At 40.7% G+C, this 24205-nt stretch overlaps 1 protein-coding gene across 2 annotated transcripts in view; it reads right to left on the bottom strand.

Annotated features, from left to right (window-relative positions):
- Nucleotides 1-24205, bottom strand: part of synpra (synaptoporin a) — a 331543-nt gene that overhangs the window by 28513 nt on the left and 278825 nt on the right. For both annotated transcript variants that reach the window (XM_080183135.1, XM_080183143.1), the window contains one exon: nt 18442-18640. In XM_080183135.1, coding sequence (XP_080039261.1) covers nt 18442-18640 — 199 coding nt within the window. The remainder of the gene's footprint in view (nt 1-18441; nt 18641-24205) is intronic.

Here is a 24205-nt window from a genome sequence, read left to right as displayed (position 1 = left end):
ATACAATTTAGATATCTTAGATACAACCCAGCAATTAACTTAACATGATCTAATTTAATATTCAACTTGTCAATCTATTCATGACAACATTCTTAAATCGAATTACAATCTGACACCTTAAATAGTAGTTTGCCATTTGTTCATTCAACTGTCGGAAGCATACTCCTCAAACAAAATGGTTTCCTGGTTGCTTAGCAATACAAAACTATAATTTTAATTTATTCAGCATTTGTGGGGTGGTCAAACTGACTTTTCTGCTGGATGAGGGCCCAGTTATCTGGCAGAATTCCCAGGTTGGACTCCCTGTTCTCAGAAACAAAATTATATTATTTGTTCCTCTAAACAGTGCATGATTTCATAACTGTACCATATTCAAGTTACATTGTAGCTGAGCGTCATGTTTTTAGCTAATTTACTAACTACAATCAGTCCTTGAGTTCTACAATTTAATATTGGCAGGCTTATTAGTTTTAAATTTATTTTGAAAATATGATTTAAATGCTCATTTTACTCTAAAACCGTATATTGAAATATTAGATGTTAGATATCCTTATGTTGGGTTTTATATGATTAAATGTTTCCTTCATCAATGTGTTTCTGTGCAACAGACCAGAGAAACCCAAGACTCAGCTAAAGGAACACTATGACATGGAGGACAAAAAGAACATCAGTCCTGTCCTCAGCCCAAAGCTAGCGGCAAATTTCCACTTGGACACAGAGGATGAAAATTTCGCAAGCTTCTCTGAGTACACTGTGTTGAAATTGTTCATAGTTACATTTGCTACAAATTTATCATTTTTAGTGAATCTGATTTGCATTTGCTTAAAATGTGTTGTACGATTATTTTCTTCTTCATTGATAGATGTACTAATAAAAGAGATTTGAAATAAACTTGATTTTCAGGTCTGGTCTCATCTCGACTTATATATGAATTTGGAGTTCAGAAAATCAAAAGTTTTTTGTTTAAATGTGGAGACCACAACTGCACATAGTACTACAAATGTAGTCTCACCAATACCCTGTACAACTCCAGCAAGATTTCTTTATGCCTGTACTTCAATCCCCTTGCAATAAAGCCAACATGCCATTTGTCTTCCTAATTGCTTGCTGTAACTGCTTTGCATTCCTTATATAAGCACACCCAGGACTCTTTGAACATCAACACTTACAAGTTTCTACCTTTTAAAAATATTCAGCTTTTCTATTCTTGCAACGAAAATGAATAATGTGACACTTCCCTACTTTATAATCATCCGCCATCTTGTTGTCCACTGACTTAACCTGTCTATATCTCTGCGGCCTCGATGTTCTCCCACAACTTACTTTTCCACCTAGTTGGTGACATTAGCAAACCTAGATATTTTCTCTCTGTCTCAAGTAAAGTTTATTTATTAGTCACAAGTAAGGCTTACATTAACACTGCAATGAAGTCACTGTGAAATTCCCTTAGTCGCCACACTATGGCGCCTGTTCAGGTCAATGCGCCCAACCAGCACGTCTTTCAGACTTTGGGAGAAAGCCACAGTATCTGGAAGAAATCCATGCAGACACAGGGAGAATGTGCAAACGCCACACAAAGTCAGTGACCCAAGCCGGGAATCAAACCCAGGTATCTGGAACTGTGAGGCAGCAGTGCTAAACACTGTGCCACCGTATTGCCCCATCTCTTCATTTAAGTCATTAATATAGATTGTAAATAACTGAGGCCACAGTATGGATCCTTGTGGTACTCCACTATACACTACCTGTGAACTTGAAAATATGTGTATTTATGCTCACTCTCTGCTGTTTGCCTGTTAACCAATCATTTATCCATACAAATATGTTATCTCTAGCTCTATATGCACTTATCTTTCCTGTAAACCTTTTGTGGGGTGCCTTATTGAATGCTCTTTGGAAATCCAGGTATTTTACATCGACTGCCTCCCCTTTATCTACCTTACTTAGTACATCCTGAAAACACTCCTAATAAATGTGTTAAAAAGGACTTTCCTTTAGTAAACCATGTCAACTTATTCTAATCATGCTGTTCTTTTCTAAGTACATTGTTAATACTTCCTTAATAATAGATTCCATCATTTTCCCAACAACTGATGCTAGGCTAACTGGTTGTAGTTCTGTGTTATCTCTCTTCCTTCTTTCTTGAAAAACTGAGCAACATTTATCAACTTCTAATTTGAAGGGACCATTACCAAATCTAATACATTCTGGAAAATCACAACAAGAGTATCTACTATCTCTGCAGCTGTCTCCTTTAGAACCCTAGGGTGTACGCAATTAGGCCCTAGGGATTTGTTGTATTTTAGTCCCTTTGGTTTCTCCAATACTTTTTCTCTATTGATATTCATTTTGCTAATTTCTCCCACAATTATTGCTATTATCTTTGTTATAAGCTCCAATGATTTCTTGTTTAACCCTCTGTTCAACAGTAGAACTACTGTTATGGGGCCTATAAACTACTCCCACCAGTTTTTCTGACTCTTGCTTTTTCTACTTTCTACATTCTACTTATTCTACATTGTGACTTTCTGGGGTCAGATTTTTTTAGTAAGGTCCTTTTTTATCCTTTACTATCAGGGCTGCCTCTCCTCCTTTGCCATTCTCTCTGCCTCTCTGAAATATTGTGGAATATTTATTTCCTGGATCACATGGGTAGGATTTTTCTCCCACTCAGTGGCACGCGCTTACTCGTGGAGGGATCTTATGGTCCTGCTGTTGTCAACAGGATTTCCGATTCAGCGCACCTCTCACTGCTGGGAAACCCATGGCAGGATGTGTCATTGGTGGGACCGTAAGATTCCATTGGCATGAATGGGAGCAAGATTTTGGCCCATGCCTCTGTAATGGTCATTCGATCTAAATCATTTAGCTCTAATTGTGCCACTAGTTCACCTATCTTATTGCAGATGCTTTAATGCATCCAGATAAAGAATATTAATTTCACTTTTTTATTTCTGTTCCCCATAATGACCTTATTCACTAATATCTCTGTTCTTATCTGTCCCACGCTTCTTGTCTTACTCTGCTCCAATGTCTCAAACTTTCTCTTTGGATTTCTAAGTCTGCCTTCACCCTAACAACCACCTCCCCAGTTAGTTTAAAGTCCACAGCCCTAGTTATGCAATTCGCCATGACACTGGTTAAGGTCCAGGTCCCAGTTCAAGTGTAGCCTATCACTTTTCCCTGCGTACTCATGTCAGAGCCCATGAATTGAAATCCTTCTTCCCACACCACTCCTCGAGCTATGCACTTATTTCCCTAATCTGTTTGACCCAATACCATTTGTTACATGATTTAGTTAACAATCCAGAGATTATTACCTTCAATGTTCTGTGTTTTAATTTGGATTCTAACTCTTCAAGTTCCCTTAGCAGACCATTTTTCCTGGTTCTACCTATATCATTCGTTCCCATGTGGATGATCCCTGTCCTCTTAAAATTTCTCTCCAGCTTGCAACGAGGACAATCTTTGGTGCTTCTGATTATGTTTGTAGAGAACTGTATCCATCCCCCTGACTATACTGTTTCTGATCACCACTATATTCCTCTTTACTCCACCCACATGAATGGCATTCTTCACCATGGTGCCATGGCCAGTATGCTCTTCCATCCTGCAGTCCTCCTTCTCATCCTCACTGGTTTCTCATTTGTACCTTTTGGACAAAATCATGGACTGAGGCTCCTCTAACACTACCTGCCGGAGTCACCCTGCCTGACTCAATGTTACACACTCCTGTCCCTGATCAGTGACCAGTTCCAAAGGTCTGTCTAGCCCAAGGAGGTATGGTTGCCCCCTGGATCAATGTGTTCAGATAATCTTCCTCTCTGCATCGTGGTGTCTGGTTCAAAGACTGTGAGCCAAAACTCCTCAAGTTGCTGACGTGCTTGCCCTGAATCACACCAATGCCCAGGAGTTCTCACATTCTGCAGTTGCAACACATCACCCATCCTACCATCTTTATTATGTGTTCATTAATTAATTACCTTTTAATCAATTTATTTTAATGAATGAACCCTACTGCTCCCAATAAGCTTTACTACTGTCACTACAAAACTTTACTACTAATAAAACCTTACAGTTATCAATAAATTGCACCAGTTCTTAAAAGGTAAATTAGCAAAATACTCACTAACCTATCACTTACCTAGTTCCCTGTGACATTGCACTTTAATTTTCTCTAAGTGTGGTTGCTCCACAGGCTAAGCCCCACCACCATTTAGTTCTCTGAAGGTTCTGGATTTTCTATCTCTCTTGTCCTCTCTTGCGCTCTTTGCCTACAGGTCCAAGCCTGTCTTGCCCAGTCTCATTCATTGAAACCTTGGAGTCTGCCTTTGGTCTTGTCTTGCCACACATTCTATACCTCAGAGTCCACTCTCTGACTCAACCCTCTTGCACTCTAAAGCCTCTGGTTTTCTCAGAGTACTGACTGTGATTTGCCTACTAATTCATGTTTAACTGACATGGATTCTGATTTGTGTTCAAGTAAAAGTTACAAAAGAAGGAATTTTATCTGTAATTTCTTGGTAATTGGAAGGTCATTCTGTAAATTTGATTATTTTGGTATATAGAACTCCCACAGGATCTGTAACAAGTCAGCCATTTCTAACTGGCAACTCTGAAGCTGAAAAGAGAACATCTCCTCTTGTTTGACCAGTGATTCTCAGAGCAAAATACAATATATTTTATACACATTACTCATTAATTACATACTTGTATGATCTTTGTTGTATTAGAACATTAAATTTCCTTTCACCACACAGGCTCTGCTTGGAACTGAATATAGAAAAAGACTGTACGGGCACCAGCCTTAGAGGAAATGTGTTAACTGTAATCAAGCAATGAACATTGGTTTATGTTGTATCAATTCTATCGATTGTCCAGGAGTAGGTATTTACCTGTGTGGACTGCATTAATTTCTTCAATGGATGACCTCTTGATCTGATTTATTCTTGCCATCACAATAGTCTTCTGCAATAATTAACTAATAACGCTGTCCCTTTCCAAGTAAGCAAGTTCCAATCTCTTTTCATTTCTAAATTCCGCTTTTTTAAAAAACTTATATTCCCTGGTGTTTGGATTCATTTTCCTATTTGCCAATTTGCTTCAAATAGCTTTGTCAATCCTCATTGTAATTGGAAACTATCAATTACAACATTGTGAGGACATTTTTCCATTGAGAACAAGCAATCTATCATAATCTCTTCTTACAATTTGGATTCTTGATACCCAGAATCATGTTTGCTGTCCCAATCTAATCTGCTTCACGGGATTTACAAATGGTGAGTCTGAATAATGTAAACTTCAATTAGGCTGGAATCAATCCCAAAATCTAATTGTCAAATGTCAAAAAACCATCTCACAATCCCCACCAAAACCACCAGCCACAGCTCTTGTCCTCAATGGCAGCAATTCCTATTCCTTCCCAACAGCAGCAATTCCCATTCCTCCTCATTGCTCATTGGCAGCAATTCCCATTCTTCCCCAATGGCAGCAATTGCAATTCCACCCCCCCTCCAGTGGCAGCAATTCCCATTCTTCCCCAATGGCAGCAATTCCCATTCTTCCCCATTGGCAGCAATTCCCATTCTTCCCCAATGGCAGCAATTGCAATTCCACCCCCCCTCCAGTGGCAGCAATTCCCATTCTTCCCCATTGGCAGCAATTCCCATTCTTCCCCAATGGCAGCAATTGCAATTCCACCCCCCCTCCAGCGGCAGCAATTCCCATTCTTCCCCAATGGCAGCAATTGCAATTCCACCCCCCCTCCAGCGGCAGCAATTCCCATTCTTCCCCAATGGCAGCAATTGCAATTCCACCCCCCCTCCAGTGGCAGCAATTCCCATTCTTCCCCATTGGCAGCAATTCCCATTCTTCCCCAATGGCAGCAATTGCAATTCCACCCCCCCTCCAGCGGCAGCAATTCCCATTCTTCCCCAATGGCAGCAATTGCAATTCCACCCCCCCTCCAGTGGCAGCAATTCCCATTCTTCCCCAATGGCAGCAATTCCCATTCTTCCCCATTGGCAGCAATTCCCATTCTTCCCCAATGGCAGCAATTGCAATTCCACCCCCCCTCCAGTGGCAGCAATTCCCATTCTTCCCCAATGGCAGCAATTGCAATTCCACCCCCCCTCCAGCGGCAGCAATTCCCATTCTTCCCCAATGGCAGCAATTGCAATTCCACCCCCCCTCCAGCGGCAGCAATTCCCATTCTTCCCCAATGGCAGCAATTCCCATTTCCCCCCCAATGGCAGCAATTCCCATCCCGCCCCCCCCTAATGGCAGCAATTCCCATCCCGCCCCCCCTAATGGCAGCAATTCCCATCTCGCCCCCCCTAATGGCAGCAATTCCCATCCCCACCCCCTCTAATGGCAGCAATTCCCATTCCCCCCAATGGCAGCAATTCCCATTCCCCTCCATTGGCAGCAACTTCCATTCCCCCCCAATGGCAGCAATTCCCATTCCTCCTCGGTGGCAGCAAGTCCCAGTTCTTGGATCTCCCTTGCTGGTACTATTATCTTGTCTTTGCTCTCCCTTCCACCTCTCTCTTTGTTCCATTTTCTATTTCAGCTGCACTTTCCTTCACTCTTCTCTCTTCTTCCCTTCCTCCCCCTGTTGTTCCTCTTCCCTTTCTTACTCCATCTTCTTTCTGCACTTCAACCCTTTCCTCCTCTCCTTTCTTCTTCCTCCCCGCTCTTACCATTTTCTCACCTCCTCTTGCCCTCAATTCCTTTCCTCTTCCCCTTCTCTTTTTCTCCTTCCCTTTTTCTCTTAATTGTCACCCTGCTTTCCCCACCTTGGTCTGATTATGCTCTATCCTCTAGTCTAACTCTTCTTGACGTGAATACTATACTTGGTTGATTTCCCAAGTGTAAAGCCAAGATCAGTTGGTGAATAATAGAAAAACTGCTTTAACATTTGCCTATTACAATCGATCTGACCAAATCTGTACTAGATTGGATACTTGACGATGATATATGTTTCTAAGTGGTTCTCTATGTTAGTAACACTATAAAAGTACTCGTTAAGTCGAGCAGTGATGTTGCACAAGGGAAAGAGTATTCCACCTAAATTTATGAACATTAAGACAAGCTAATCCATTCTTCAGTGACACAGCTCAGATATTTCTGCTTTGGAGATTGCAGATTATGCTGAAGCATTTCATTCTCTATTGATTACATTAAGATTCCCCTAACTCATCTGGTTTGTTAGCTTCAAAGGCCACCACTAACAAGCAACCTTCAATATTTATGTTTAAACTGGATTAAAAGCATGCTCTCTGTGGATGTTGCTACCTCAGGCACATTGTCAAACAGTTCTCAAAAATGGTAAAAATGAAAGAAATAAACCCTCAGTAACAGGAAGTAATGTTTAATTAAATTGTTAAATTTATGTAAAAATCAGCTTATCAGCAAACGCTAAACCATGGTTTAGATCTAAATCTGTAACGTACCACCAGTTTTATTTTGATAGCTGGCATGGCAGTCATCTCCATATTAAGATCGTAATATTTATTAAAAAAAATCTTTTTGCATGTCTGATTCAACAAGAAGAATTTATTTTTATAATGCCCCTTAACATAGTAAAGTATTAGAAGGTGTTTGATAGGAGTGTTATAAAACCAAGTATGACAATGTGCCACATAGGGAGATATTAGGTCAGCTGACCAAAGGCGTGGCCAGTGAGATAGGTTTTTAGGAGAAAAGCAAGGTGAGAGGTGCGGGGAGAGAATTCCAGAGTCAAATTAACCTATTCCTACAACTTACTTTTTGCTGCTACGTGATATTGTAAGCAGACTGCATTGTTTCCACCACCCCCCATCACACACACACACACACACACACACACACATTTTTGTCATTATTTTCTCATCCTCAGGGCAATACTGGGAAAGAATTCTCGAAGCTGAGACACCCCTGTGCTACCTCCCTGGATACAGGGGTGATACCAGAGGACTGGAGGATTGCTAATGTTACATTCCTACTTAAAAAAACAGGGACAGCAATGAACCTGGTAGCCACAAGAAAGTGAGAGACAATAACTTGGGACAAACGTAATTGACATCTGGAACAGTATGGAAATAACAAATCTGTATGGACTTCCATTTATTAAGTTCCTTGAATAAAGATTGATATGGATATTGCACTTGATGTTATGCAAGTGGACTTTCAGAAGGTGTAGATAAAGTGCCACATGGTACACTAATTGGCAAGATTAAAGGAACCACGTCAGCATACTGATAAAATTGGATTTGGTATAGGAGGTATAGTGGGAAATGGATCTTTTTTCAAACTCAAGGAAAGTTTACATCCGTGTTTCCCAGGAGTTAGTATTAGGACTATGCTCTTTTTGATATATATGACCTGGACTAAAAAGTTTACAGCATCATAGCAAAGTCAGCAAATAATACAAAACTCAAAAATGTAGCAAACATTGTAGAAGATAATAATAGGCTTTAACAGGGCACAGACAGACTGATGAATTGGGCAGGTACAAGATAGATGGAATTTAATAAAGAGAAGTGTGAAGGAATACATTCTGGCCGGAAAAATGAGAAGAAGTTAAATGGGACAACTTTAAAGTATATGCAATAAGATGGCAGGACAAGTTGACAAACGCTGTTAAGAATGCATATAGTATCCCTGGCTTAATTCATGGACGCATAGAGTATGAAAGCAAGGAAGATATGCTTCATAAACCTTTGGTAGTCTTTAATGTGGAACATTGTATTCAATTTTTGTCATCACACTTTAAAAAGGATGTCATGGCCTTGGGGAGAATGCAGAAGAAATTTGTTAAAATGGTTCTGAGATAATGGACTTCAGTTATGTGGAGAGACTGGAGAAATTGAGTTGTTCTTCTTATGGCATCACAGTTAAGAGGAGACTTCTTAGAGGTGTTCAAATTCATAAACGGTTCAGTGGAATAAGTAAGGATAGTCTGTTTTTAGTGGTAGAAGAGTTTTAAGGTGATTGGCAAAAGAATCAGAAGTGACATAGCTGTGATCTGGAATTCATTGCCTGAAAGAGTGATCGAAATGGATTCAATAGTAATAGTCAAAAGAGAATTGGATAAAAACATGATGGGGAAACAAATAGAAGGCAATGTGGAATTGTAGAGCTCAATAAAGAGTCAGCATGATGAGCTGCATGGTCTCCTATGCAATATTTTATCTTTCTAAATATCTTTCTGCATTTGGGAAGCTAGACAGGATATCTTTTCTTCTTCTTATTGAGTTATCTGCCCAAATCTAGGTCCTTGGCAATTATTTGCCTAACCATGGCAAAATGTCATGCTCCTTTATAATGAGTCTAGCAAAGAGGCAGGCCCCAGCCAGAGTGGGGACCAAACCCCATGCTGTTGCTATTAAGCTGGTCCATGTACAAAAGCTGTCTAGCCATCTGAGCTAAACGCTCCCCAGACAGTGAATATAAGCTTTAATTCTCTTCACCATGAAGAGAATTAAGCTTCAATCTGATCCCAGTCTCATAAAGTGTGCAACGACACACACCCTAAAGCAGGGGTTGGTAGGTACTTACTAGATAAGAGCCAAGAGCCACTGTGGCCAAGTGTGGGCACTCCACCCCCTCCTCGAGGTCAGCCAGCTCTGCACAGGCAGGGCTTGAACTTGGAACCTTTTTGGCTCAATCCTCAATAAGATGAATTATTCCATTGACTAATAAAGACAAATGCACAAAAACAGCTTATGAAATACAGTGATAAATATGTGTTGATTTGCCAAGGCAAATATAGCACAGTCATATGTTGTTTCAGGAAATGTTTCTTGTGCAGATAATGACTGTGCAATATTTCAGTAAAAACAGTCTCTGATTTTATTGAAATCCCTTTGCCATCTTTATAAAGCAACGGATTGCGCTAAACTGTATGATAAAGATTACCAGTGAGGCAAAAGGGATGGGGATTGATGAAAATTAAATGAAAGACAGTAACACTAATAAACAGACATGCTCCATGCAGACACACCTCACAGCCATAAAGTGCTGTTGGGGGGCTATATAAGAAGTGGCTGGGCTATGGTTGATGCCATAAGGAGAACAACTCAATTTTTCCTTGCCTCTCACAGGGAAGGAAGTTGCACCCTCTGGAATTGCTGGCCAATTGTGTTGGCTGCTAGATCCAACAGGCCCACAGCCCCAAAAGCACAACAGTGGTCACTGCCGGGAGTGCAAGAGAAGGAAGGAAAAAAGACCCATGGATCGCCAGAGCAGGTAAGTCCAGGGAGTTGGGCAGGGATGGTTTGGACAAGCCAAGGAATGAGGGGCGGCGGGGGGAGGTGAGGGGATTGCTTTCAGACTGTGTTAAGCTGGAAGGCGAGGGGGTCAAGCTGATGGAAGCCATCCTCTCAATCTGCAAACGGCAGGCCCAAAGATGGAATTCCCCCACCTTTCATTCCTTTGAGGAACTGTGATAAAAATGCAGGTTTCCCACTCCCACGCAACTGTTCACGACAAACGTTTTGTGGCTTGGCAGCATATAATCAGGGTCAACTGGCTCAACAACGAGTCTAATTGACTCTTGATTACTTACTGGAATATGGGGGGGCAGACAGCTGATTTAAGCACCCACCTAACCTCCTGGCTCGAGCTCGGGGGGGACACGAATGTTGTGGAATGAGCACCCACCCCATTTTACACACATCCTTCACCCAAAACAGCAGGGGCACTTAAAATACAGCCCATGGTATCACAATTAAAGCACAAAAGGGTTATTATTATTAAAACACTAACAGGCTGATTTTAACCCTACCTATTTGCAGCAATCTGATAGGTAAGCAGTGAAACATCACCAGGCGATTTAAGTCATTTTTGGATTGAACAATCTTCAGTTTTGACTTGTTCTTAGGAGGAGGTGCAAAAGGCTCAAACCAACATGATCCTTCCTTAAATAAACGGGTTGGGTTCCCATCTTGTGATCATGTTCCAACCATGATTTTAAGTATGTAAAAGTAAAGTTTATTTATTAGTCACAAATAAGACTTACATTAACACTGCAACAAAGTTACGGTGAAATTCCCCTAGTTGCCACACTCCAGCGCCTCCTTGGGTCAATGCACCTAACCAGCATGCCTTTCAAATCTTGTAAGTCTTGACCTGAGTCTGGAATCCTCTACAACCTTTCTGCGAGGCAAAGTAAAGTGCTGAGCATTGGAATCAGAAGAGACCAATTAAGGTAAGATTTTACTTTAAGTCCAGGAAGTTGAGAGGTGAACTAACTGAGATGTTTCAAGTGATGAAAAGTTCAGTGGAATAGATACAGAAAGGCTATTTCCTCCGATGGGAGAATCTACAACAATCTTAAAATGAAGGGTGACATGGCAAGACAGTGATTAGCACTGCTGCCTCAGCGCCAGGTACTTAGGTTTGATTCCTGGCATGGGTTACTGTCTGTGCAGAGTCTGCACGTTCTCCAAATCTGCATGGGTTTCCTCGGATTCCTCCAGTTTCCTCCCACAGTCCAAAAGGCGTGCTGGTTAGGTTCAGTAGACGTCTTAAATTCTCCATCAGTGTGCCTAAACAGGCGTCGGACTAGGGGATTTTCACAGTAACCTCATTGCAGTGTTAATGTAAGGCTACTTGTGGCACCAATAAATAAAGGTAAACTTAATTAGTACTTGGTCAATTAGGAGTGAAATCAGGAAGCACTATTTCACTAAAAGGGTAGTGGAAATCTGGAATTATTCCCTGAAGAATCTGGAAATGTTGAGCCAATGGACATGTTTAAGACTGAGAGCAATAGAATTCATCCAAGTTGCATGGATCAATGACAGGCAAATGGGGTTAAGCTACGGATCAGTAATAACCTGATTAAATGATGGAATAGGTTTGTTGCACGGCCTGAATGTTCCTAATTCTTCAATAAGATTATGGAAAGGTTTTACCCCTTAATGGCCAATCCCATGGAGATTAAGACAATGACAATCAATCAGACACCACTTTCTGTTGTTATATGGCAAATATTCTTGCAGACAACTTAACTTTCTGTAAAGAGTCTCCAAAGTTAATTTGGCAGCCAGCTAATGCTGAGTAATGCTGATATACATTTTTAATGTGGTTGGTAAGCTTTATTCATGCTACAAACAATTTAATGCCTTTGCACAGTGGGGGAAAGACAAAAAAAACTATAAATTCACTAATTAGGAAGAAGTTTGCAAAAATGTGAGTAATTATAGGACAAGAGATGACAGGTGATTGAAATGAGTACTGTACTCCTTTACATTCTGCAATATTATCTTTTACATAATTACAACATTTACTGTAGTTTTAAGGCAGCTGATGGGAGAGAGAATACCACTCAGAGTTACCGCTGACAGAAAGTGTAGGCTTGTTCTGTGTAATTATTTTTAATGTCTGTCATATAATCAAATTATATGTTAATTCTGCACAATTTAGGAACAAGAGTTTCGAAGAGCATTCTGCAGCACTCTTTGCAAAGTCTGATGTTAATGTCTTCTATACTGCCATAAAATGTTGTGGATTTTGAGGTCTTATGGTTGGCAGATGCAGCCAATAATGCACCTGGAAATAATGGAAATAACATGATTCCTCATTCTGTTCATCACTGTGACCCTGTCAATCCTTCCCCCAGGCCTATCACCGTTTACGTGGACAGAAAGCTGAGTTAGCCAATTTAAAATCAAAATATGAAGTCCTACAAAGAACACTGATGGTCATTTTAGGAGAGCACTTTGGGTGGATCATGCACCACACATGTTCTATCCAGTATAAGTTGGTACAGCAGTGGAAGATGATTTCACAGTTAAGTGTGTGGATTTTTGCAAGACAAGGGAAAAAGGATCTGCTGTTCCAGGTTCCACAGAAGCACTGTGGCATGTTGCCAGCCTCCCTCACTTTGTCTCACCACTTCACTACAGCCACTGAGGTCGCAACAACCTAACATTCTTGTGGCCCAAAATCCTGTTTCAGCTCATCCATCAAAACTCACCTACAGATCTCTATTATAGTATCACGCTTGTAAGATCTGCAAACTCCTTGAGAACATTAATGTTTTTTCTCATGCTTTGTGATCAAACTGGACTGGGTATTCGAGATGATGTGGAGATGCCGGCGTTGGACTGGAATAAGCACAGTAAGAAGTCTCACAACACCAGGGTAAAGTCCAATAGGTTTATTTGATAGCACAAGCCACAAGCTTTTGGAGCACCACCCCTTCATCAGGTGAGTGAGAACTCTGTTCACAAACAGGGCATATATAGATACAAACTCAATTTATAAGATAATGGTTGGAATGTGTGTCTTTACAGGTAATCAACTCTTAAAGGTACAGACAATGTGAGTGGAGAGAAGGTTAAGCACAGGTTAAAGAGATGTGTACTGTCTCCAGCCAAAACAGTTACTGAGATTTTGCAAGCCCAGGCAAGTCATGGGGATTATAGATATTGTGACATGATATTTGTGAACAGAACTCCCACTCACCTGATAAAGGGGCAGTGCTCCGAAAGCTGTGGATTGTGCTAACAAATAAACCTGTTGGACTTTAACCTGGTGTTGTGAGACTTCTTGCTGTGCAAGATGAAGCCAACTGATGCGCTCAAAGTCCTCTATTTTCTTTTTTTCCATGTATAATTCATAGATCCCCGTCTAAAAAACTCAAAATAGTGCAATTCAAAATTGAATACAGACCTATGATTCAGGCCACTGATTCAAGGTACCGTTATTTATTTTTATTGTGATAGATTTCAGGATATTTATTATGCTTTTATGATCACATTCTGCAACACAGCATTTTTCTGTGAAAAGTTACAATGGGAGTGCAGTGGGACATTAACTTATCATGACTTAAATTGCAGCAATAACCAATATTCCATTATTATATGTTGGGGAGATATAAAACTTTAGTACTGGTGTATTAACACATTTCTGAAGAGAGGTCAGTTGTCATGGTGACCTAGGAAATTTTGATTTTTGATATGTTTTGCTATGTTTTCCATTATTTTTAAGTGTGTTGTGGTTTAGTATTTGAAGCCAAAGTAATCTATTCTGAATTGGCTTTTATAAATAAAATGTCAAATAGAATGCACTTGTTATGAGTCACAACTGACCATTGACCTTTGCACATCAGAACTGAATGCAACAAAGAGGTCCTACAAATGAACGAGTGTCACAACTGAAGGAGGTGATCATTTAAATAATAATGAAAATGTAAATGATCACAGTCCATAGCCTTATCTACAAAATCATTTAATTATTGAAACAGACATAAGTAATTTTACATTTTAACACAAAAACCATTGATGGAAAGAACACAACAACTTCTATTTCTCAGCACACTTCAATTGTGAGAAGATGTCTCAATGAAATTTAAATGAAGAAAATATAATAACTATTCAATAAATGATTGTACAAGACTTTAAGCAAACTTTTAAATACTCTTATGAATCTGCTCTTCCCTATTCAACCTGCCATTCTTCAGTTTGCAAAGACACTTTGTTGTGACCGTGGAAATATTAATATATAACAAAAGGAACGTAAGCAACATGGCATGGCTGCAGAGAAGTGTAGGGAAGACAAGCAGACCTGGAACTTGATGCAATGGTACCCCTTACCTCAACATTCACACATGTAACATTAACTTGCAATGTTGTCCTTATTCTATCATGGGATGTGAGCATTTATTGTCCAACCCTAACTGCCATTGAAAAAATAGTGGTGAGCCATCTTCCTGCAGCCCGTGCAGTGCTCCAACCCACAGGGTTGTAAGGGAAGAAGCTTCAGAATTTTCACCTAACAACAGTGAAAATACAGTGATATAGTTTCAAGTCAGGATGGTGCTTGAATTGGAGAGGAATTTGCTGATGGTGACATACCCATATGTCTACTATCTTTGATTTTTTAGGTGGTACAGTTCATGGATTTAGAAGGTGCTGTTGTAGGGGCCTTGGCAAGTTGCTCCAGTGCATCCAGTAGCTGATACAGGCTGATGCCATCTTGTCCGAGTGTTTAAGATCATGGACGGGGTGCCGATCAAGCAAGCTGTTTTGTCCTGCATGGTGTCGAGTTTCTTGAATGTTGTTGGAGCTGCACTCATCCAGGCAAGTGGAGAGTATAAAACAAATTATAATAGATGTACATTACAAGTGGAAAATTATTGACTTGTGCCTTGTAGATGGTGGACAGACTTTGGGAATTCAGTAGGTGAATTATGTGCTGCAGAATTGCCAGCCTTTGACCTATTCAGTATTTATATGGCTAGTTAGTTGTGGTCAATGGTTAACCCCCAAGATGTTAATGGTGAAAGATGCAGCAATGGCAATGCCATTGAATGTCAAGGAAAATGTTTAAATTCTCTCTTGTTAGAAATGCTCCTTGTCCTGCATTTGTGTGGTACAAATGTTACTTGCCATTTATCAGCCCAAATGCCAACGTTATCCACATCTTGCTGCATGTGGGTGTGGACTGCTTCAGTATGTGAGGAGTTGCAAATTTTACTGAACACCAAGGGCAACAACTAAGAAAAAAGAAAAGTACAGCACTGGAACAGGCCCTCCAAGCCTGTGCCAATCACGATGCCCTAGCTAAAAAAAATCTTCTGCCCTTACTTAGTCTGTATCCCTCTATTCCTTCCCTATTCATGTAGCCATCCAGATGCCTCTTAAATGTTGCTAATGTACCTGCTTCCACCACCTCCTCTGGCACCGTGTTCCAAACACTCACCATTCTCGGTGTAAAAAACTTCCCCTGCACATCTCACCTTGAACTTATGCTCCCTTGTAATTCACACTTCCACCCTTGGAAAAAGCCTCTGATCATCCACACTGTCTATGTCTCTCATTATTTTATAGACCTCTATCAGGTTACGTAACATCCTGCAATCATCAGCAAACACCTCCAATTCTGACCTTATGTTGAATAGAATTCTATTGTTGAAGCAGCTGAAGATGGTTTGGCTAGCACACTGCCCTCAAGAACTCCTGTGGTGATGTCTTGGTGCTAAAACGATAGGTATCCAACAACCACAACTATCTTCCTTTGTGCTATGTACCAGGCAGTGGACAGTTTTTCCACTGGCTCCCATTGACTTCAGTGTTGCTTGATGCTGCACCAGGCAAAATGCTACCTTGATGTCAAGTGCAGTCACTCTTACCACACCTTTGAAATTCAACACTTTATTTGTTTTTTATGAACAAGGCCATGAATGAGAATGAGAACAGGAGCCCATGGGCGTGGGAGCAAGCAAGTGATTGGGGAGCAAATGTGATTTCATAGCACCATTGCCAACACCTTCCATGACTTGCTGGTGATTCAGAGCAGATTGATGGGGTGGTAAATTTCTCCAGCTTTTTTGTAGACTGAACATACTTGGATTAGTGTATCAAACTGATTTTCCCCAGAACACTGTTTGTATTGTGCTGCAAGTAAAGGAATTTGGTTCAGCTCTTGCAGTGCACCTCCAACAGAATAAAACATTTTTCTCATGATGCAGAGATTCTCTGTTCCTTCAAGGATGAGAATTAAACTGAAAAGGAAAATTTACACTTGCAATCACAGCTGATCTATACACACTGTGTCAGAAATGCACCCAGATGCCTTGAAGTTTCTAATTGGGTAGCACCATAAGCATCAAAGGCCCCTCCAGCTGAAGCCTGTGAGCCGCAGCGGGACTTCCTGAAAGATGTTAATAAAGCAGCAGATAAAGATCTGCAGCACAAAAGCTGTTAAATATAATGTGTCTTAACTATTGAAAATGACGGGTTTTAAAAATACGGGTTTAGCTCTTACTTCATTTCTGTAACCTTCAATGGCTTTTTGGGCCAGTTCTTAGTTTGCTGCTGATTTTTGTTATTCACTTGCTTACACCATTCTAGGGATTTGCTTTGACTTGAATTAACAAAAAAAGTAAATCTCCCATTTTAGAAAACCAAAGTCTAGAATGTAAGCGTGGGAAATGTTTTCTATTATTTTGTGTGATATGGATGACATTGGCAACGCCAGCATTTGTTGACCATTCCTCATTGCCCTCAAACTGAGTAACTTGCTGAGCCATTCCCGATGGCTGTAAAGGTTAAACACTGATGTGGGTTTGGAGTCACATTTAGGCCAGATTGCGTAAGGATGGCAGATTTCCTTCCCTAGGAGACATCAGTGAAGCAGATGGATTTTTATAACAGTAAGGAGTCTCACAACACCAGGTTAAAGTCCAACAGGTTTATTTGGTATCACATGCTTTTGAAGTGCTGCTGTTTCATCAGGTGAGTCACTTGATTCCGTGGCAGGCAAAGTGGTAGATTTCCAACCACAGTGTCCAAAGTGCTGGAAATGCACCCACTGGAACATAGCCCAATTTGGCAAAATTAGTGTGTGATCGAATGGCTAGGATGGACAAGCAACAAAAGAGAAGGAAAAAATGGGAATGCAAATAATAGAGTTAAAAACACAACAAAGTCTCCAGTGTAAATGCAGCAGGGGAGAGGGCGAAGAGAAGCAATTACACAAAGGAGTTGAACAAGGACTTCTCTTAATTTCCTGGTTGCTTCTCATTCATAATACTGTGGATGACTTGTCATCCTAAAGCATATTTCCCAAAGGCAACTTGCCAAGTGAAAGGTCCGAAATCAGTTCCCTCCTGTACATTATGAATCTGCACCAGTTTGAAGTGACTGGAGATGAACATCACCTTGAGATTTTAAATTTAAGTCATCCAAAATTCTGCTGCCAAGCCTTGCATGCCTATCACCCCTGTGCTCACTGATGTACATTGACTCCCGGTCAAGCAATCCCTCAACATTATGATTTTTATCCTTGTCTTCAAATCCCTCTTGGGAACTACCCTTCTCTATCTCTTTAATCATTGCAACATTGACAAAAGCAATCAAAGAAAGAACTACTTACAATCACATAAAGATGTCAATCAAGCAAGTCAACAGTTCTCTCCAGGATTCAAAACAGAATTCCATTGAGATAATCCTTTTATGAATCTGGGCTCTCAGCCAAGCATGCATATTGAGGCTTATCCTTCACCCCATGCCAGCAAAAATTGGGTTGATGGGAAAGGTGGGTGGGAACACTGGAATTAGGTCCTACCCACCATTTTTAAATAGCTCCATGAAAATTGCACCTTCATTTTCAGTTTTACTGTCAAGTCTTTGAGAGGAAATGGGGTAATAGTAAGACAAAGATTGCCCCAAAAATCCATCAAACGATCCTTCATATGCATCCTTATTGAATGCAAGTAAACTAAATATTTGAACACTTTTATCTCAAATACATTGTGAAACAATATGACACAGTCATAGTTAAAATATATTCCCAAAGGCCTAAGAAATTAGCCATCTTTAGAAACAGGAATATATGAATGACTGTCAACTTAATCATTTGGCTCCCTGCATAGTTTCAGTTTGAATAGACGCAACACAAGGATAGCAGAAGGAGAGATTTTTAACAGCAAAGATGTATATTACTTACAATCAAAGGACCCCTGTTGTTTTCACGATATTTATTCTGAAAGAAGATATAAACAACTGTAGCTGCGAGCGAGTAGAGGAATGCAAAGACAGCGATGGTGACAAAGAATTCAGCAGATGAAGAGTAGTCGCCTATCAGGAACAGCCTCTCTTGCTTTTTTCCTTCACAGGTGGGTGCATCAAAGTACACCTGGTGCAACCTGGAAGCACACATAAGTATTATCATTAGGTACAGTATCATTATGTTTCTCAATCTTTACCTGAGGGTATTTTTTAGTTCCCTTATAAAATCTGCTAGCAATTTTTCACAGCATATATAACTCAATCACAGCATTATTTTAGTTAGAATATCTTACTCACATCATTGTGTCAGCCAGAGAATTGGACGCAGGGCAGGATTTGCAGCAAACAGGTGGATTTACAGAAACCAATGCAGCAAAGTCTATTCACATAGCTTATTTAAGAAGAGTCTTGATGAATTGCAGCAAACAGAACTCGTGCATGATCAAAACTGCTATTCTCCCAACAAATTTCTTCAGAAAAATGCAATGAATTGAGGATATGTAGATTTAAATTATGCAGGTAAAATTAATCCCAATTGTTTAGAGTAATGAGATCTCCAGTGTGTAATTAAGTGGGGAAATACACAAGTATCTCCATTCTGGCCAGGGATGGTGGTGTTACTATATTAGCCACTTTACTCCCAAATAATTAATAATTGCTGACTGTTAAATTATAATCTTAAAATTGACTCCAAATGTGAAAATATGAATAAAATTTCAAACTCATATTGTTGTCGCAAATAGACAAATAGAGAGGATAAGGTTGTCTTTGTACAAGCAATCTTGTTTCTCATAAAAGAGAACTGCCCCCACGTATAGGCCCTGGATCTTGGAGGGAAATTGCCATGAGCGAGTTTACGAAAGGTATACAGGATAACTCCGTGGAATTGTATCCATGAAGAAGCTCATTGCTGTGAGCGATTTAGTTTAGGCAAGAAGCTGGTTCATGAGAACTGCCTGGTACTTAATTCTGTCTTTCCTTGAAGATTAGGGGCTGAATTTTACAGAGGGGCAGATTGCGAAATGCAACCTCCTCCTGTAAGGAATGTCAGTGTTGCTCTAGTTAACACTGCAGCAATAACATGCTGTTGGCTCATGAATGTGGTGAGTGGGATTCCATTCCCATTGGCAGCAAATCCCATCTTGAGAACAGCTGGTGAATCGGATTGGCCAGCAGCTCGAGCAGTCCCAGCAGCACCAGAACTCAGCAGTGGGCGCTACTGGGACTGAAAGTAGGTGCTGGGATGAAAACAATATGGGTCCTACAGTGAAGGAAGATGGGCGCAGTGGGCAGGAGGGTCAGGTAACCTAGGCAGTTGGGTGGGTAGCTGGGTGTCTTTTGGAAACCGGGGTTGGGGGGTGCGGTTATATTATGGTGGGGGAGGGGGTACGGTAGATATAGGGCATCCCCAAAGGACACATTTCCACTTCCTCCTCATTTTTTGAGCAGTTTGCTTAAAAAAATGACTTACCCACTTCTGCCAATGCCAAATGTTTTATAGTGTGGGCAATATAATACTCAGATCACAAAAACAGAAAAATGCTGGAAAATCTCGGCAGGTCTGACAGCAACTGCCATCCGCAATATTTTGCATTTATTGTAATACTCAGGTCATTTGGTTTGGTAACAAGCTCAATTGCCTGTAAATAATTTATTAAAAAGGGAAGGTAGGCAGCCTATTTCAGCACTCACTCACCCACTGAATTATAGGGGTGGGCAGGAATAAGATGGGCTAGCCACCTGTCATATTGTACATGCCATCTACTGAATACATGCCTGGCAGAGGGCCGTGGAATCTAGCCCAAGGTGCTAGTTATAACACTAAATTTGACATGCTTTTATCTCTCTTTTTTTAGTCTTTTCAATGGAATAGCTATAATCATTAATTAAATGTTAGAGATTCTGCACTGTGGGATTCTATGGTTCTATGATTAGGAAGACCAGGCTTGGGGAATGACAAAACAGTCCTCAGTTGAAGGCGCTAAGTTCTGATCTGGAGAATGGATGAAGTCGATGTAAGTTGAGAATGACAGTAGGTTATGCATACAATTTGATCTGGCATACAAGACAACACCATTATTCCAGTTCCAAAAACCATGTTTTTGCATGTACATGACGCTTATGTTGAATCCCCTTTTTTAGCCACGCCATGCTATTTTCGCATTCCTAGACAGCCTCGATTTTTTTCAACCAAAAATGTAGGTTTTGCCTACTCTCTAACTGGGTACAAGGAATTGAACTGGCAAGTGTTGCAAAAGTGTGGGAGAGTTTCATATGTACCCACACAGAGTGGAGCCTGTGTGGAAAACAATGAAACAAAATGAGAATTCCAACAAAACGAGTGAAGTTTTAAGCTGATTTCAAGCTTAAAACTCATAACATTTACTAATAATAATTAGTAAATAACCGTGCTGCAGTGAGAAAACTTAGTGTTAGAGAAAACTGATGTGGGAACTGATGAAGAAGGTGCCCAAGATCACGTGACAGGGACCAGTCACTGGCCTGGTCTTGAGAAACACGTGTGGAAATGGGTCCACGTAAATCGCCAGAATGGTTTCAACGTTGCCGGAAATACAATGTGGGTGTAGACATTTAAGTGATGTAGGAGTAGAAGTAGGCCATGTGGCACATTGGGTCTGCTCCACCACTGAATGAGATCATGACTGACCCGATAGGATAATCCTCAACTCCACTTTCATGCTTTATCTTCATAACTCTTGATTCCTTACTGATTAGAAATCTGTTTTTCTCAGCCTTGAACATATTCAATGACTCAGCCTCTACACTCTCTGTGTTAAAGAATTCCACAGATTCGCTACCCTTTGAGAGAAGAAATTCCTCCACATCCCTGTCTTAAATGGGCAACATCATATTTTGAGATTATGCCCACTGATTCTAGATTCTCCCACAAAGGGAATCAACCTGTCAGTATCTACTTGTCAAGCCACTTGAGAAGCCTATATGTCTTCATAAGGCTGTTTTGCATTCTTCTAAACTCCAATGAGTACACACCCAATCTATCTAACTTCTCCACATAAGAAAATCTGTCAATTCCTGGGATTAACCTAGTGAACCATCTCTCTGCTGCCAAAGCTAGTATATCTTTCCTTAGATAAGGGAACCAAAACTGTTCACAGTATTCCAGGTCTGGTCTAGCTAGCATCTTGCATAGTTTTGGAAAGACTTTCTTATTTTTATATTCCATTCTCTTTGAAATAAAGCCCAACATTCCATTTGCCTTCTCTATTACCTGTAGAACTTGCATGCTAGTTTTTTGTGATTTATGCAAAAGGAATCCCCCTCATCCCTCTGTGCTTTCTGCAATTTTTTTCTAATTAAATAATATTCACTCCTTTATTCTTCTTACCAAATTGCATAACTTCACATTTTCCTACATTATATTCCATCTGTCTAGTTTTTGCCCACTCACCTAACCTGTCTGTATCCCTTGTTGGCTCTTTGTGTCATCCTCACCACTTGCCTTCCCACCTATTTTTGTGTCAACCACAAACTTGGCAATAGTACATTCACTTCCCTTGTCCAAGTCATTAATATATATTGTAAAAATCATGGCAGCAGCACTGATCCCATTGGCGCTCCATAGGGAAGTGGGCCAGATCAAACTCTGAGCCCAGCAAAGATTTCAGACCAACAGTTAGTTGATGTGTTCAGTTTATTTAATGAAAATGTCCAGTGTTGTGACAGAAGACCAAAACTAAAATTGCTCAGACCTTTTACTAAGAAAATACAGTTTGCAGCAATTCATTATCAGTAATCCATATGATGATGCTACAGCCAAAAATGACTCAGAATTAATTTGATGAACTCTTTGGCAGGCTAGATTGCTTATTCCTGGCTACAAATATGGCAAAATCTCAAAAAATGGCAGACATGGGCACATCTAGGATTCTGCTAGCCTCCTGGACTTCAGGTAAGAGTTGAACAGATTGCCAGAGGTGGAAACGATTGTGGTATCTGTTTCTGCCTGAGAGCACTGGAGGAACGTCGTTTGATGTCGGTTGGCCAATAAGGGACAGAAAACATAGCCAGCCACATGTTCCACAATGACAACTGGAGTGGGAACTTTGCAGACATCAGGCTGACTGGTGACCCAGAGGGGCAGAATAAAAGGTCAGCCAGCTGCAAGAAGGCTGCCAGGAGGAAAGCACACAGAGCTGTTCAAGGAACCCATGAAAATTAGACGTCATAATGAATGGCCTCAGCACCACATGGGAATGGCAGGAGGGCTGCCAATGTTGGTGGGCACTCAGCATGTGAGTTTTGGCACAAGCGGTAAGTGCCCAGCCTGATGCCCACATGTTCCAAAATGGAAGGAGGAGGAAGTGGAGGGCACCTCCCCAGACAAAGACGGCATGGACAGAAGTGACAGCACTGGTGAGTGGGCATGGTGTGCTGCGAAACACCTGGATGCAGTGCCAGAAATGCTTCAGTGATCTCTTCTCCACAAGGGCGTACCAACATTGTATAGCACCAGTATGGATGGCTTGGAGGGTAGACATCAGTGGTCAGAAATGCATCCAGACAAATGGCACATATCTCTGTGCATGCCTTGGTGGAAGATAGAGCCATGCACCTTGATTATGTGGAAGGTTGAGGAGTCCCAGTGTGGTGGACATTTGAAGTGGGTTCTACAGGTGGGAGGTTCATGAGGCTGGAATGATGTAGCAGAAGAAGACTTGACTAATTGGAACACTTGTTCATGTTCAGGAGAATAGAAGTCATTACATGCAAGAGTGCACACGTACAGGTGGTGGTGTGCCCAACATTCTCATTCTCTCACCATTCAAGATGGATGCCCTGAACCTCGAAGGCAAACGAGGAGCAAGGTCCTTAAGTGTCAGTGAGGCAGGGGTGTCGGAGGACAGTAAGAGTTCAATGGGCAGAAGAGAGACTGGGGGGATGTGCAGGGAAGGCTGGGTACTGCCATCTCCAGTGAGAGGGGCAAAACCAGAGATTAACCACTCTGAAAGCTTAATTGAGGCAAACTGCCATTGAATAAAGGCACTGGTGAACTTGCACTGGCACTTGGTGTCGATGTTCTTAACAGCATAATCTGTTTCTCCAAAGGATCAAGACTCAATACTTCTAAAAGTTAATTTTCAGTGCCAGAGTGGTTGATATCATTTGTTAAAACTTCACTTACACTTGTATGGACAATACATCATCTGGTACAATTAATGTTTATCCATCACATTCGCACTCAAACTTCATACCATTCCATGTGTTTCAATGTGGAGTTTCTTGGCAAGATAACAGTGCAGCACAGATACAGAGATGCTGGACAATTGGGGCAGCAAATTCCCAATTTCTATGTTTAACTGCATGTGTGTAGCCACTGAAAGTTGCTTTCTGATTTACTCCTTAATAGTGCTGAGGGCCTCACTGTTATTTCTACTACAAAATCTAGCCATCATTATTTCTCCCAGCTTTCCATTTTAAATGGAACACCATTGTGAACAGATGTTGCAATAGTTCTATGTACGATGACTAATCTTTTGAGCAGTTAAGTTAATTAGGCACTCTGAGATCCAATTTTATACTGGAATCATTTCTCTGCTCCAGAGAGGAAATTTCATAAAACGGGGGATAATAATTAAATACAATAATCTCATTACATAGTGTGCCTTTATTAACTTGCAAAATATGATGTAAAATATGTTTCATACAAAACCACAACTTGA

The sequence above is a fragment of the Carcharhinus amblyrhynchos genome, chromosome 3 (genome assembly GCF_965287045.1).
Source record: "Carcharhinus amblyrhynchos chromosome 3, sCarAmb.v2.hapA, whole genome shotgun sequence".
Classification (NCBI taxonomy): Eukaryota; Metazoa; Chordata; class Chondrichthyes; order Carcharhiniformes; family Carcharhinidae; genus Carcharhinus; species Carcharhinus amblyrhynchos.
This window is presented reverse-complemented; position numbering and strand designations above follow the sequence as displayed.